The sequence below is a fragment of the Canis lupus genome, chromosome 14 (assembly GCF_011100685.1).
Source record: "Canis lupus familiaris isolate Mischka breed German Shepherd chromosome 14, alternate assembly UU_Cfam_GSD_1.0, whole genome shotgun sequence".
NCBI lineage: Eukaryota > Metazoa > Chordata > Mammalia > Carnivora > Canidae > Canis > Canis lupus.
Window position 1 is genome coordinate 43,719,947 of NC_049235.1, and position 14,159 is coordinate 43,734,105.

A 14,159-nucleotide genomic window follows, 5' to 3' on the forward strand; every position below is an offset into this window, starting at 1 on the left:
CCACCAGGGACAGTGACATCCAGGGCTCTGGAAGATACAAGGTGCTTCCGAATCCCCAAGTGCTGTGCGAGAGCCAGGGTAGCTTAGAACGCTGTCTTTAGCTTGGCCAATTGGGATTCCATATTTTAAAGTCTAAAACTATAATGAAAATGCCCAGGCAACAAATGTCCAAAATCATTTGAGCAGCTATGTTAAGACCTCTAGTTTTTGCTGCTGATAACAGTTGTCTTGCTTCATTCAGGGTGGTCTAGCTCCATGAATCCCCTTGCAAACCTCCCATTTTGGCTCATTTCCCTCTGTTGCTGTGAAGACTTCTGGAGACTCTGATAAGCCCCCGTGTGAAGTCCAGAGCCTTGACATCTGCACATTCCACCTTGCCTTCCAGGCTGGAGTCCTTGCAGGGAAAGAAGCAAGGTCCTACTGATATGACGCTTCTTGGCCAGCCCATGCAGGGGCATCATGATCTCACTTCTTTTTCTAACCTCATCCCTACCCTGCAACCCCCACTGACACCCTACCCCCATCCCTGCTGTGTCCCCACAGCCTTAGGCCCACCTGCAGCCCTGTGGATGAGGCTTGGGTGACTAACCAAACTGGGAGCTCCTGACGGTGGGCCCAGGTCGTCTTCTTCCTCTTCTCTGAATCTCCTTCATTTGGGGAGGGGGGCTCTCTCTACTGTGGGCCAGCAGAAGGCTGGGCTCCGAGAGGGAGATGGTAAAGAATGTTGGCCTGCCAGGGCAAGGGGTGTCCTATGGCTATCACCTCTCTGGGCCCTTGCAGTCAGCTCAGGACAGGGACACAGCAGACTTACAGATGGAGTGGAAGGGGGTGGGGTGCTCAGCCCCTCCCTGTTGGGGACATAGAGGCCCACTTTGGGGCTGGGGCTGAGTTGGGCATGATGTCCTGCAATCCTGTGAATATTTAGCTGGTTCTGTCCCCTTTGCCAGCTCCTGCCTATGCAAATAGCCATCAGAGTAGGGGTGGCGGCAGCAGCAGCAACCACAGGGGACCACAGGGAGGGAAGAGGGCCGAGGCTCACCCTGAGGACAAGGACGCTGACTGGGGGAGCCACTTTGAGCCCCACCATGGACAGCAGGGTGTGGGGTGCCTGCATCTTCTGCTTGCTGAGCCCACTGCCAGTTGTGAGTAGCCAACACAGACCCTCCTGCCTCTCCTGCTGGGCTCCGGATCTGGGAGCCACAAGGCCATAAGGGGGGGTCTAGCTGGAGCCTGGTGGGTCCCCACTGCTCTTCCTCAGCACAGGAGTTTCTACTAAGCAGGCTACTAGCCATGGCTCAGAGAACTCCTCTCCCCCTCCCCTCCCCTTCCATCCCCTCCCCTCCTCCCCATCTCTCTTCTTCACTTCCCTCCTCCCCTCTCCCTCCTCCCCTCCCTTTCCTTTTGCCCCCTTCCCTTCCCTCCCCTCCCCTTCCCTTCCCTCCTCTCCCCTTCCCTTGCAGCTGCTTGTCTCTAGGTAGCTCTGACTAGGAAAACCTGGCTGAGCTGAGTTAGCCTCCTTGTTGCTTCCCTCCAGGGCCTGCCTGGGCCTTCCAGGGGCCACAGAGACCCTGTATGCCCGAGATATGACTCTGAATCAGGGTGGGCAGTTAAGGCCTTCCCATCTCATGTCCCTGATTCTTCCACAGACTCTCCAGACCCCTCCCTATCCCCAGTGTCCCGGAGCCACACTCCCGTTGGGTTGCTCCCTCCTAAAGGGTGTGGCCAGGGACCAGGGTCCTGCGCAGTAGATGGAGAACAGCTGCTCCCCTCCCATATTTGGGAGACTGTTCCTCTCTTGATACACCTCGGGCTGGAGAAGCTTTTGGCAAACTTATGTACTGGAGAGTAGGGTGGTGGGAGTGGGGTGCTGGACAGGGGCCCTCCCTGATTGTGCTGTGATTTCCCAGCGTGTTTTCTAGGAGTTACTGCAAGTGACACAGGGACCAGGACAGGACATACAAGGTACTGGGTGGGAAGCTCAGCACTCATGGACTGAGGTCTCCTCTTCCCCTGCTGGCTTGTGTGTGAGCGTGAGAGTGTGTGTGTGCTCACGCACGAGTGTGCAGGGGCCACCGCACCTCCCAAGCACCCGCCCCCAGGTGCACAGCCTTTGGGCTGGAATCCTGGCACCCTGAAACTAGCTGTGTGGCCTAGGCAAGTTCCCCACCCTTCCTGAGCCTCACTTGTATCTTTTGTTAAAAAGGAGATGATATCTGTTCGCCGGGGCTGTTGTGCATTGAGTGGGGTCTGATTTGTCAGGGCTGGGCATAGGGTGCAAAACAGGTTGCTGCTTCTTCTTCTTCTTCTTCTTCTTCTTCTTCTTCTTCTTCTTCTTCTTTTTTTCTTTTGGTAATTGAAGTAGCCTGGACACACCTTGTTACGTTAGTTTCAGGTGCACCACATGGGATTCGACAAGTTTCTATGTTATGCTGTGCTCACCACAAGCGTAGCTGCCATCTGGCACCGTGCGGCACTATTACAAGATCGTTGACTTCATTCCCTGTGCTGTGCCCTATTCATTCCATACCTGGAAGGTTTTGCCCCCTCCCCTGCCTTTTAAAATTTTTTGTTGTTGCTGTTGTTATGTGGGGAGTCTCTTTCCTCTCATCTGTGTGCACCCCACATAACCATGGCTGCTCTCTTTCACGTCCCCTCCCTCTCCCCCCACCTCCTCCCCTCTGCTTCCTTCACATCTCCTTATCTGACTCTGACATTCTCCCTCTTATAAGAACCTCATGTCTGTCCAGATAATCCCGGATAATCTCCCCATCCAAAGATCATTAATTTAATCCCAGCTGCAGAATTTCTTTGGCCGGGCCAGGTAGCGTATATTCGGTTTTCGGGGATTAGGAGGCAGACCTTGTTGCGTGAATGAAGGCATTGTTCTGCCTACCAAGGTACTTTGTGCAGAATTGCATCCAGGGAGCAGGGGGGAGGAGAGGGGGAAGAGACGAGGAAAGGCCCTGCACAGAGAGTTGTTGACTCAGTCCCCTCCAGGAGGTCTTCGGAAGCCTTGTGTTCAATGCATCTCAGAACTTGCTCCCATGAGATGAAACTGGGAAGCATCTGTCCAGACTTCCATCTTCCTTTCCTTCCTCCCTCCTCTCTTCCTCCTCCCCCCACTTCCTCCCTCCCTGCCTTCCTTCTTCTGTTCCATCTCCTCCGAGAGAAAGTGCGGGGAGCCAGACCCTGTGCTTATGAGCAGGCCTGGGGAAGTGAATCAGGCTTTGTCTCTGTCCTAAGGTCATTTGGACCAGAGAACCCAGAAGGAGCATCCGATTGGCTTGGCTCATCCCATTGCCTTCTTCCTGCAGGTATGGGGTCATGTGCACCCAGAGTGTGACTTCATCACCCAGCTGAGAGAGGATGAGAGGTCATGTCTGCAAGCAGTGGAAGGGATGCCCAACACCACGCTGGGTATGGCGCTTGGGAGGGAGGGGGTGGCTTCTCAGCTCTTCTATCTCCTCCAGCCTCATCACTCTGAATGCTGCCTGGCCTGTCCCCTGAGTCTGCTCTGCTCCCATCTCTCTACCTAGGCTGCCCGAGGACGTGGGATGGGCTGCTGTGCTGGCCAATGGCAGGCTCTGGCGAGTGGGTCACTCTCTCTTGTCCAGATTTCTTCTCTCACTTCAGCTCAGAGCCAGGTGAGGGTTCCGGGTGTGGTGGCGAGTGGGGAGATGAGGTGGTTTCACCTGGTGGTGTCAGCATATGGTAGGCACGTCCCTGGCTTTGGGGGCAGTAGATCTGGATGTAAACACCAACTTCCCATCTTCCTGTGTGACCTTGGGCAAGTGAGCCACCCTCCTGACCCTCAGCTTCCTGACCTGTGACCTGGGGAAACCAAGAACATTAACCTCCCAGGGGGGAGGATTGGTGAGCAGAGCATAGAGGTGCTGGGCCCAGGGCCAGACCCCAAGCAAATGTTCTGTGGATGTCGGCAGGAGGGCTGGCCTGGGGGTGGTGGGGAGCAGAGCCTGTCTGACTACTCAGATGCTACCACTGCCTAGTGGGGAGAGTGTGGAAAGGCTGGACCTGGAACCCAGGCCCCTTGGGGAAAGGCCACCCTTTCTCTGCCATTGAGAAGAGCTGTCTGCAGACCCAGCCAGGGTCACCGGATGATCCACAACTCCCCTTCTGTCCTGGAGACAGAGAACGAGTTACAACCCGCTCTCTGTTCCCACCTCTGCATGCCTCGCAGGGGCCGTGAAGCGGGACTGCACCATCACGGGCTGGTCTGAGCCCTTCCCACCTTACCCTGTGGCCTGCCCTGTGCCGCTAGAGCTGCTGACTGAGGAGGTAAGAGGCTCCTGGCATCTTGGAGGAAGGGTCGCCGTGGGTGGTTGTAGGGATGGTGGACTGCACAACTGGAGGGGCCGCCATTTCCGCCGTAGCCAGCGGATGGGAATATTTATTACAGTGGTTTCAGAAGATGGCAGCGTCTGCAAGAGAGATGGCTCTGGTCTTTGGCTAATTGCTCAAGGGTGACACGTGGCCACGGTGCTGGGAGAGAGGGGAGGCGGAGGACAGGGTGGGAGATGTGCTGGCTGCCCTCTCCTTGGCTGCCCTCTCTGTGCCCAGGCCTCCGGGGCAGGAGCTTTGAATGGTTCTGGGGAAACTAAGGCACCTAGTGGTCCTGGGCAAGCTGCCCCCCTCCTCTGGTCCAGGTCCATGGGGTGGTGTGCATGCTCCACACATCCAAATTGAGCAGGGCCTTTGCGAGGTACTTCCTTACCCCCAACCCCATACCTCTTTCCCCTCAGCCCAGCAGGGGAAGGCATGAGTCTGACCATTTTTCAAATGAAAAGACAGACACGGGTGCTGGTTGCTTGCATCCCCCAGGGGTCCCTGGTCCCCTCCCTTGGCCTGCACCCTCCACCTCCATCTCAGGGTGGGGAGAGGGTAGTGTCCAGGCTGGACTTATGGATCCAAACACTTGGTCATAGAAAGACCTTCTCCCCGTGGCTGTCCCTGGCTGCCCCCTTTCTTTGGGGTTGGGGGGAACGTATGTGCCCAAGATGGTGAGGAAGTAGGATGTCAATAAACCAGTCCCATTTCCTCTCGAGCTTTTGTCGTTCCTCGATGAATGACAAAATCTACCAATGAGTGAGTGAAGCTATAGCTTCTCTGCCGCCTGTCTCGGTCCCACCCCACCTAACAGAGTCAACATGTCACTCCCTGCTGCCCCCCCCTCACTGCCCACCAGCAGGTCAGGTGCAAGACAGGCTGTAAAGAAGTGCCTCTGTTATGAGGGAGCTTGCCACGGGCACCCTGCCCCCAGATGGGGGGTTCTAGAACTGAGAGCCTTCACCTGCATGGTCCTCAAGCCCCTCCTTCCCAGAAAGTGCAGCTGCTGAGACTTTCTCCATCTCTACTCTCCCAGAAATCCTACTTCTCCACAGTGAAGATCATCTACACCCTGGGCCATAGCATCTCCATCGTGGCTCTCTTCGTGGCCATTGCCATCCTGGTTGCTCTCAGGTTTGCTGTCCTCTTGACTTGCTCCAGAACCTTCGCTGCCTCCCTGTGGTCCTCGGGGCCAAGCCTGAGTCCTTGCCTGGACACTCAGGAGGTTGCTGGATCTAGGCCCCTGCGGCCCTTCCTGGCTTTCCCTTCCGTTCCCCGGTGTGTTCCCTTCCAGCCCTCGCACTCCAGGACTCACCGCAGTCTCGACACCTCTGCTCACGTGGAACTTCCTCTGTTTGCTTGGAATGCCCACTTCCTGTGTTCTTGATGTGTTTCCATCTGTCAAAATTCAAAGCCCAGCTCCCTACCTGCTTTCAGAATCCTTTTGGCCTCCCACATGGAGCCTTTCTTGACTGCTCCAACCCTTTGACCATTGCCTCCCTTGAGTACCCCCCCAACTTTAGAGTCTGAGCCCCCCAACATGGCTAATGCCATTCTCTGTCTCCTGGGGATGTGCCTCATCTCTCTGAGCACCCAGGGGGCTCCCCTGCCCAGTACCCTGCCACCTATGCCTCTGTCCCCCAGACTCTGAGCTCCCCAAAGGCAAGGACCGGTCCCCTCAGTCCTCTCACCTCTGCTGAGCCTCGGGGCGGTGGTTGGTCGGCTGTCCTGCATGGCTAACCCTGAAGCTCCAAGTCCAGCCTGGTCTGACTCGAGTCAGTTCAGTTGTGCTCCTCCTGTGCTCCCCCTCATGCCTCCCTGCTCTTCCAGGAGGCTCCACTGTCCCCGGAACTACATCCACACCCAGCTGTTTGTGACCTTCATCCTCAAGGCGGGAGCTGTGTTCCTGAAGGACGCCGCCCTCTTCCACGGGGAGAACACAGACCACTGCAGCTTCTCCACTGTAACAGCTGCGGCTGGAGGGTCCCGGGGTGGGTGGGGGGAAGGAAGGCAGCGTTAGGGACCTAGAGGAGCCCCCCGACTGTGGGCTGATACCCTAAGGCTCTGTGATTGCCAATTACAGAATAGGAAACACCCTCTCCTTTCCCTTCCCTTCTTCCCTTCCCTTCCCTTCCCTTCCCTTCCCTTCCCTTCCCACCCCTCCCCAGAATCAGATCCTAAATCCCCATGGCATTTCTTAGACCCTGGAGCCGATCCATATCCTTTCCCATATTCCGCATCCCCCCCCCCTTCCATTCCTTATTGCATACTCCAACCTAGCCCATGCCTCACCCCAGCGGCCTTTGCATTTTGTACCTCCCCTCGAACACCCCTGCCTCTCTGTGGCCGGGTGCGGGTGTGTGCCGGGCAAGGTGCCCCTGGGTGCCTCTCCCCAGAAGCATCCACAGGGCCTAGGGGACAGAATGCACCGCTAATGGGACCACTGAGTGGAGGATAGGTGTTGAGAGCTGGGCTTCAGGGAGGAGACAGCTTGGGGCTGGGAGGGGGGCGAAGGGGAGAGAGGGCACGTTAGATGGAGGGACCGGGTGAACAGGGTCTCACAGGAAAACATGAAGCATGTCCAAGAACCGGGGAAGTCACACGGGGGCAGGGAGCCGAGGCGGGAGAAGCAGAGGGAATGAACGTAACAGGCAGTGGGGGCCAGCGTGGAGGCAAAGCTGGGCTAGCAGTAGCCAGACACACAGACAGACAAACCAACAGTGACCTTAGTGAACGAATGAAAGAAATAGTAATGGTAGGTGTACTGAGCACCTCTGTGGAGGCGTTGCGCTAAATGCTTTGCATGTATTCCCACCTTTTAGTTCTTCCATATAGTTGCATTTTAGTCCCATTTGTACGGGAGTGGGCCTGGGGCCAAGCTCGGGCCACCTGGGTCACCCCTGACGGATGAGCGAGTCCTGCGGTGAATGAGCGAGTGTTTGCTCGTGTGTTTGCAGCGATGGACGGTGCTCCACACCCACAGCTCTGGGGATGGACGTGGGGTCAGGAAGGGACCGAAGGAAAGTGAAAAATAGCAATTCCCCACACAGAGTTTCCATCTGGTCCTCAGGACAAGGCCACGGGATAGGCAGCGGAAGTATTTCCCTTTACAGATGAAAAGCTGAGGCAGGGGGAGGTTACCCAGCGAATGCATTGGTAAACGTGAACCCAGGTCCCAAATCTGCGCTCTCAGCCTCCACATTATCCTACCACATCCCCTCTGGGGCAGCCCAAGGTGGAGGTGGAGGGGCCTGCGTGGGGGAGGGGCTCCAGGGGGTGTCCAGCCCTGAGGAACCCAGACCCCCCGGCCCACAGGTTCTCTGCAAAGTCTCTGTGGCCACCTCCCATTTCGCCACCATGACCAACTTCAGCTGGCTGTTGGTGGAAGCTGTGTACCTGACCTGCCTCTTGGCCTCCAAGTCGCCCAGCACAAGGAGAGCCTTCTGGCGGCTGGTTCTTGCTGGCTGGGGTGAGCTCCAAGGCCGGTTAGGGCAGCAAGGGGCTAGTGGAGGGTGGGGAATTCGCAGGGAGCTCACCCAAAGGTCCCTTCAGCTCACTTGATGGTGACCCAAGGGACAACCTGTAGTCCTACAGCTCCCTGGTCCCCCCTTCCCGGTGCCCTGTGAGGCTGGCAGTGGAGGTGGCAGGTGAGGGCAAGTCCTTGAGCCGAGACACCCCTTACTCGTGTCTCCTCTGTACCCCCACAGGGCTTCCCCTGCTCTTCACTGGCATGTGGGTGTGCTGCAAGGTGGCCTTTGAGGATGTTGCGTGAGTCTGGGTGGCCACCTCATCACAGGGCGCTGGGTCCCCCTGGGGTGTGGGCTGAATGGTCAGGCAGCGTGGCTGTTCTCTACGCTGGGGAGAGGAGCAGGAGACCCCAGTCCTGCTTTCAGGGAACTCCCAGGGCCTGGGCGCAGGATGGGAAGGCCATTGTGGGTAGCGTGCAAGGCGCATGACCTGGGGCGGGAGGGGACCTCAGATTCTCAGGGTGTTGGGCTCAAAGAGAGGTGGGGGCTGAGGACAGGGTAAATAGGGGCTTCCTGGAACAGGGAAAGTTTTGGGGCCAGCAAGAAGCAGCCAGTTGGAGAGAGGAGGGAGAGGTAAGCCCAGCATGGATTGATCCCTTTGGAAGGGAGCCTACCTGGCTGAGAGAGGAGAGAAGGCTGGGAGGGCATTTTTGGTGCTCCCCTCAGTCCTGGCCTGTCCTCTCTCTAGGTGCTGGGACCTGGATGACAGCTCCCCTTACTGGTGGATCATCAAAGGGCCCATCGTCCTCTCTGTTGGGGTCAGTCTCCGGGGCCAGCGCCTCTGCTTTATTCTCCTTGGATCTGCCGAGGGGGCTGTACCGCAGGAAAGGTGACTCCAGGCTGGGGGAGAGGGTACCTGGGTCCTGCAGCCAGGCTCTGCGAGATTCTCCGCGGACCTCAGTGTGGCATCGGTGAAACTAGGAGGTGGTCTCCACCATCGCTCAGGCTCCTTCTAGCTCTGGGTTGGGATGGATTTGGCGCCCTGGCTGTAGAGCATCTCCTACTGCAGCGGGGCTGCGGTGCAGGAGAGGAAGGCGGGCTGTGGCTGAACCGCCCCCCCGCTCCCATGCTGAAAACGGGGCAACGGGGCTGGTTTACATGGCCTCGGTGAATGTGTGCATCTTCCCCAGTTTTATCAAAAGTGAGGGACACCTGCTTTGTGTCAGAGAAGATAGACCCTGGGAGGCACTAGAGGTAGGATGACAAGGCCTGGCCCCCCACTCTTTATCCTGGGGCTGCAGAGGGACCCTGCGCTCCATGTGGGACCCCCCAGTCTCCAGGACACAAGTTCTAGAGCAATGACCTGTACATCTATCTGCCTGCACATCCCTGTGTCTCAAGGATTTGGGGTTTGTAATTCCCAAAGAGGCCCCGTCCCAGGCTACCAGGGCTACTCCTGACTCTTGCCTTTTACCTTCCTACACCTCTATTTCCAGGTGAACTTTGGGCTTTTTCTCAATATTATCCGCATCCTGCTGAGGAAACTGGAGCCGGCTCAGGGCAGCCTCCACACCTGAGCCTCAGTACTGGTAATGTGTGTGCACGCACGTGTGCATTCGGGGATGCAGGGAGCATGACTGGACTGGGAGTCGGTGTGGTTCTGTTTTATTCACTATCTTGGACCATGCTCCTCCCTAAGCTTCTAGAGAGATGATAGATCTGGTCCCTGCCCTCTAGGAGATCACAATGTGTGTGGGGGGGGAGGGATGGAGGCTCCAAATATCCAGTTCCCAGGACAAATGGACTGATGAGTGCTGGGGTCCATTTCTATGGGAAGGATCCTGTGGAAGGAGAACTTTTCTAGATGGGGGTGAGGTGGGGGTGAGGTATGGTTAGGGAAGACTTCCTGGGGGAGGTGGTCTTTGAACTAGACTTCGATGCATAGACATCGACTGGAATAAATTGAGACAAGAGCATTTGGCAGCGAGAACAGCAAGACCCCTGCTCCCCAAAGTAAGGAAGCCCTGCATTGTACCACTCTGCGTGTCTGGGGGGGATGGAGTTCTCCAGGGTGCCTGGTGCACAGAGTCTGTATGGAGAACAGATGGGAATTGGGAGTGAGCAGGGGGCATGTGGGAGTTACTAATTCCAGCCTTGGGTGCCTAGGGCTTGTCTTCTCCTGCAGGCGTCTCTCTAAATCAACGCTTCTTCTCATCCCGCTGTTTGGAATTCACTATGTCATCTTCAACTTTCTGCCCGACAGTGCTGGCCTGGGCATCCGCCTCCCCCTGGAATTGGGCCTGGGCTCTTTCCAGGTGAGGGGCCCCACAGGGACCCTTCCCACCAAGTCCTTGGGCAAGAGGGAGGAGGTGCAGCCCACAGGTTTGGTTGAGTTCACTGTAGGTTAAGGGTTACCGGGCTGGTTATCCTCTTTTTTAATCCACTTATCTCTCTATTCATGCAGCTTCCCCCGAACCGGCCTACTTGTCCATTTACCCATCCATCTACCCATCATCCATCCATCAATCCATCTACCTACCTACTTACCCATGCATTTATCATCCAGTTATCTGTCTATCCAGCCATTCATCTATCCAACGTTTACTGAGCACCTATTATGTACCAGGATCTGTGCTCAATGCTGGGGGAGGGATGCAGAAATAAAGCAAATCAGAGAAACAAGATCAACAGTACAGCCTTGGCAGGCTTGCTATGAGGATTACGTGAGACAGTGTGCCTGGTGCATAGAAAGAGATGAATGCACCTCCTTCTTTTTCCCCAATACCTGCCCAGGCCACAGCCTGGGGGCGGGTGGAGAAAAAGGTGGTAGCAGGTTGTAGGTAGTAAGGGGTAGATGAGTAGTTGGTAGTGGGTAGTGGAAGAAAAGATAGGTCAAGACTGTGGCCCTCCTAGAAGTCAGAGAGCATCCTGATGTGTTCCTTTCTCTTTGGCCCCACAGGGCTTCATCGTTGCCATCCTGTATTGCTTCCTCAACCAAGAGGTAGGTAACTCTGCAGGATATCCTTAGCCATTGAGTCTTACCTCCCACCAGACCTAAGGCCACTTCTCTTCTTCCCAGACCCTGTAAATCCCAGCTCGAGCCAAACCTTGACTCCTGTGATCCTTTGGGAAGCTATGTCTGTCCTGAGCCTCTAGATCAAGCTGAACCTGATTGCTTCCTATAAACGTCCTTTATCCATCCCTCCTCTAGCCTGGACCAAATATACTCTCCTTTCAGGACTGGGGATGGTCTAAAAGGATCCCCCAATTCTGTGTTCCTAAAATTGAACAAAAGGGAGGGTGGATGAGGGAATAAGCCAGCTCTGGGAGAGGCAGAGGAACTGAAAAAGTCAGCAGCAGACAGAAAGGGAACTAGGAAAATAGAGTCAGGTGCAGCAGGAGGGAGGACGATGGGGAAGAGCCAGGGATACTGAGAGATAGAGGGACCTCAGAGGAGGGCACACTCATGCCTAGACACATAGTGACGACAGACTTGTAGAAATGTGGAAAGATGGCAGAGGGAGGAAAAGTAAAATGTCCCACCCAGAAGGCAGCTTGCATCCGTCCCTTAGGATACACTTGCTTTGTGGGAGAATTTAGCTCCTGCCCTAGACAGCCAGGCCCTGCTGCCGTGAGCACCGGCAGGGCTCCCTCTGGCGGCCTGGACCGGCCGTGGGCTCGGAGCTGCCCCGAGGCCTGGGTGCACACGCCATCCGCCAGCTGGGGGACCCCGCTCGCTCCTCCCCTGCCACCTCTGTCCCCAACTGCCTCCCGCCCCCTCTGCCTCTGTACTCCCACGCCAGCCTTATTGGGTGTCTGGCTGCGGACACAGGACTGCAGTGTCTGTTTGTAGTGGCTCTTGGGTCCTGCGGACGTCAACAGGGGTGGGGGACAGCCTCGGCTGAGGCCGGTGGGACCTGGGAAAGACGCTTCCCTGAGAGCTGGGAGGGGATCTGTCCCGGAAAATCACGCTGGAGACCAGATGGTGACATACCTCTGGTGATGGGGAGCTTCCTACTCACAGAACAGCTCTTCTGTTGTTAGGCCCCTGTGGGGAAGCTCACCCTTACACTGAATAGAAATCTGTCTCCCTCTGTCTTTCACTGCAGCCCTAGTTCAGCTCTGTCGGGTGGTCACAGCCTCTCAGCAACCTGTGACCCCAACAGCCCCTCGGAGATGTGACAATTCAGATTCCCCGGTCCCCACCCCTGCCTCCCTCTACCCAGCTTTTCTTTCAGGAATCCTAGGCTCCTCACCTGCAGCTCCTTAGATAGGGGTCTGTGTTTTCTCCCTTTGGGGCATCGCCTCTGGACAGGTTCCCAGTGGCCATAGCTCAGTTCAGCGGCAGGGCCAGACTGAATCCCAGAGCAGGGACCGGGCTAAGCCGCTCAGGGAGGCCAGAAATTGAAGAAAGCATCCAAGGGAATGTTTTTAACGGGACCCACCCAAAGGCCCTCCTAGAAGTCAGAGAGCAGAGCTAAAGGGAATGGTCAGAAATACCCACAGGAGGGAGGAAGTAGTATCATGCAGAGATATACTCGGTGGTGGCTGCGGCCCATCTCCTCCCCAGGAGCCCAGGCCTCCCTTCCTCCTGCAGGGTCTCTCCCTATACCCCCAGCCCCGCCGCGGCCCTCCCTGACATCCTCTCCCTTGTCCCCCGAGGTGAGGACTGAGATCTCACGGAGGTGGCACGGCCACAACCCTGAGCTGCTGCCGGCCCGGAGGGCCCTCACCAAGTGGACGGTGCCTTCCCGCTCCGGGGTGAAGGTGTTGACATCTGTGTGCTAGGCTGGGACAGCTACCCTCTGTCGGAGCAAGAGGGACCCGCGCCCCTGGAGCCCGCAGGCCATGCCTCCGCCCACCTGCTGCCCCACCTGCCGCCCCACCTGCTGCCCCACCTGCCGCCCCGCCCCGGCAGGTGCAGCGCTTTCGCCCCGCCCTACACCCGACCCTGGGTCGCTGCGGGTGGACCGCCTGGGTTCCTCGGGCTCTGTTCTCCTGTCCCTCCTCCCTGGGCCCCAGACCACGGCCAGAGGAGCCAATAAACTTGTAAGTGAATATATAACGAGCTTGAGTGGAGACAGAGGGACCCTCGGCCTTCATCACCCCTCTCTCGTGTTCGGTCCCCAATTCGAGTCTGCGCAAGAATCCTCCTGTTTAATTTATTCTTAAAACTTATTCTCTCTTGTCTCTATCTCCACTCCCATCCCTCTTCTCCCGCAGGCAAGCATCCCTGACGTGTGTAATGTGAATATTTGTGCTTCTGTGTGTTCTTGCAAAATATGTACTATTGTGTGTGTGTGTGTGTGTGTGTGTCTGTACTTCTGATTTACATAAATTTTGTCGGTTATGTGCTTCATCCCGCTTCTAACATGTTCCCCTCAGCACTCTGCTTTTAAGACATCCACCCGTGTTGCCGTGTGCTCATCTGGTCTCTTGTGACTGCCATATGGTGCTACATGGTGTCATCGCCCACGTATGACCCGTCCTGTCTCCCCTTCGCCCCTGCAGATAAATATTCACACGCTTGTCCCCTCGTGCACCTGTACAAGTGAGCCTTTCTCCGGGACATGTACCCAGGAGCGAAAGTGCCAGGTCATCACTTGTGCCTTTTCTGATGTGATGAAGTACTGCCAGATTGCGCTCCAGAATGCTTGCAAAATCTACACTCCCACCGGCAGCTCCACCAACACTTGGCATTACCCAGCTTTTTAATGTTTGCAAGTCAAATGGGTGTAAAGCAACATCTCATTGTTGTTTCAATTTGCATTTCTCTGATAACTAATGAGTGTGAGCATCTCTTTCAGTGCCTGTTAGCCTTTTGGGTTTGTTCTTCTGGAAATTGCTTGGGTCCCTTTCCTTGTTTTTCTCTGGCGTGGAGATTTCTCAATTCTAGGTCTTTCCCTTGTGGTCTGACTGTTGTGTGCCTTCCCGTGTCCATAGCCTGCTGTCTGCTGTTCCCTGCTCAAGTGAGGGCCCCTGATGTAATACATCATCACAGTCAGTCAGTCCTTCCCCACCCCATTGCTTGGCGGGAGAGAGGAGAATGAGAAGTGGGTGCTGTCCTAGGGAATGTGTTTGTAGACTGATGGGAGATTTGAGTAGAGCAAACAGGCAGAAATGGACCTGGCAGGTCAGGATGAAATCGCTCCCGTTCTTGGTCAGCCCACTGCAGGTCTGTTGTGTAAAACTCGGCTCCATTCCCTGGCCTCCGGGAAGCCTTCCAGTCTTCCCTGCCATTCTTGCTCTGATGCAGGCACTCCTCCCTCACAGTCATGAGGGTTCCAGTGAAAGGAGACTCAGCCAGATGAAACCCAAGGTCACATTGTTGGCCATGACGCCTAACTA

General features: G+C 56.2%; 1 protein-coding gene across 1 annotated transcript; it reads left to right on the top strand.

The window, feature by feature from the left end:
- The first annotated feature begins 1,085 nt into the window (after nt 1-1,085).
- GHRHR (growth hormone releasing hormone receptor) lies at nt 1,086-12,599 on the top strand. Its single transcript, XM_038556392.1, is given in 14 exon segments — nt 1,086-1,142; nt 3,315-3,417; nt 3,537-3,644; nt 4,199-4,296; nt 5,381-5,478; nt 6,175-6,307; nt 7,660-7,813; nt 8,052-8,112; nt 8,560-8,629; nt 9,308-9,385; nt 9,387-9,400; nt 9,997-10,126; nt 10,771-10,812; nt 12,474-12,599. Coding segments are annotated over 14 exon segments (1,272 nt in total).
- Nucleotides 12,600-14,159: the final 1,560 nt, after the last annotated feature.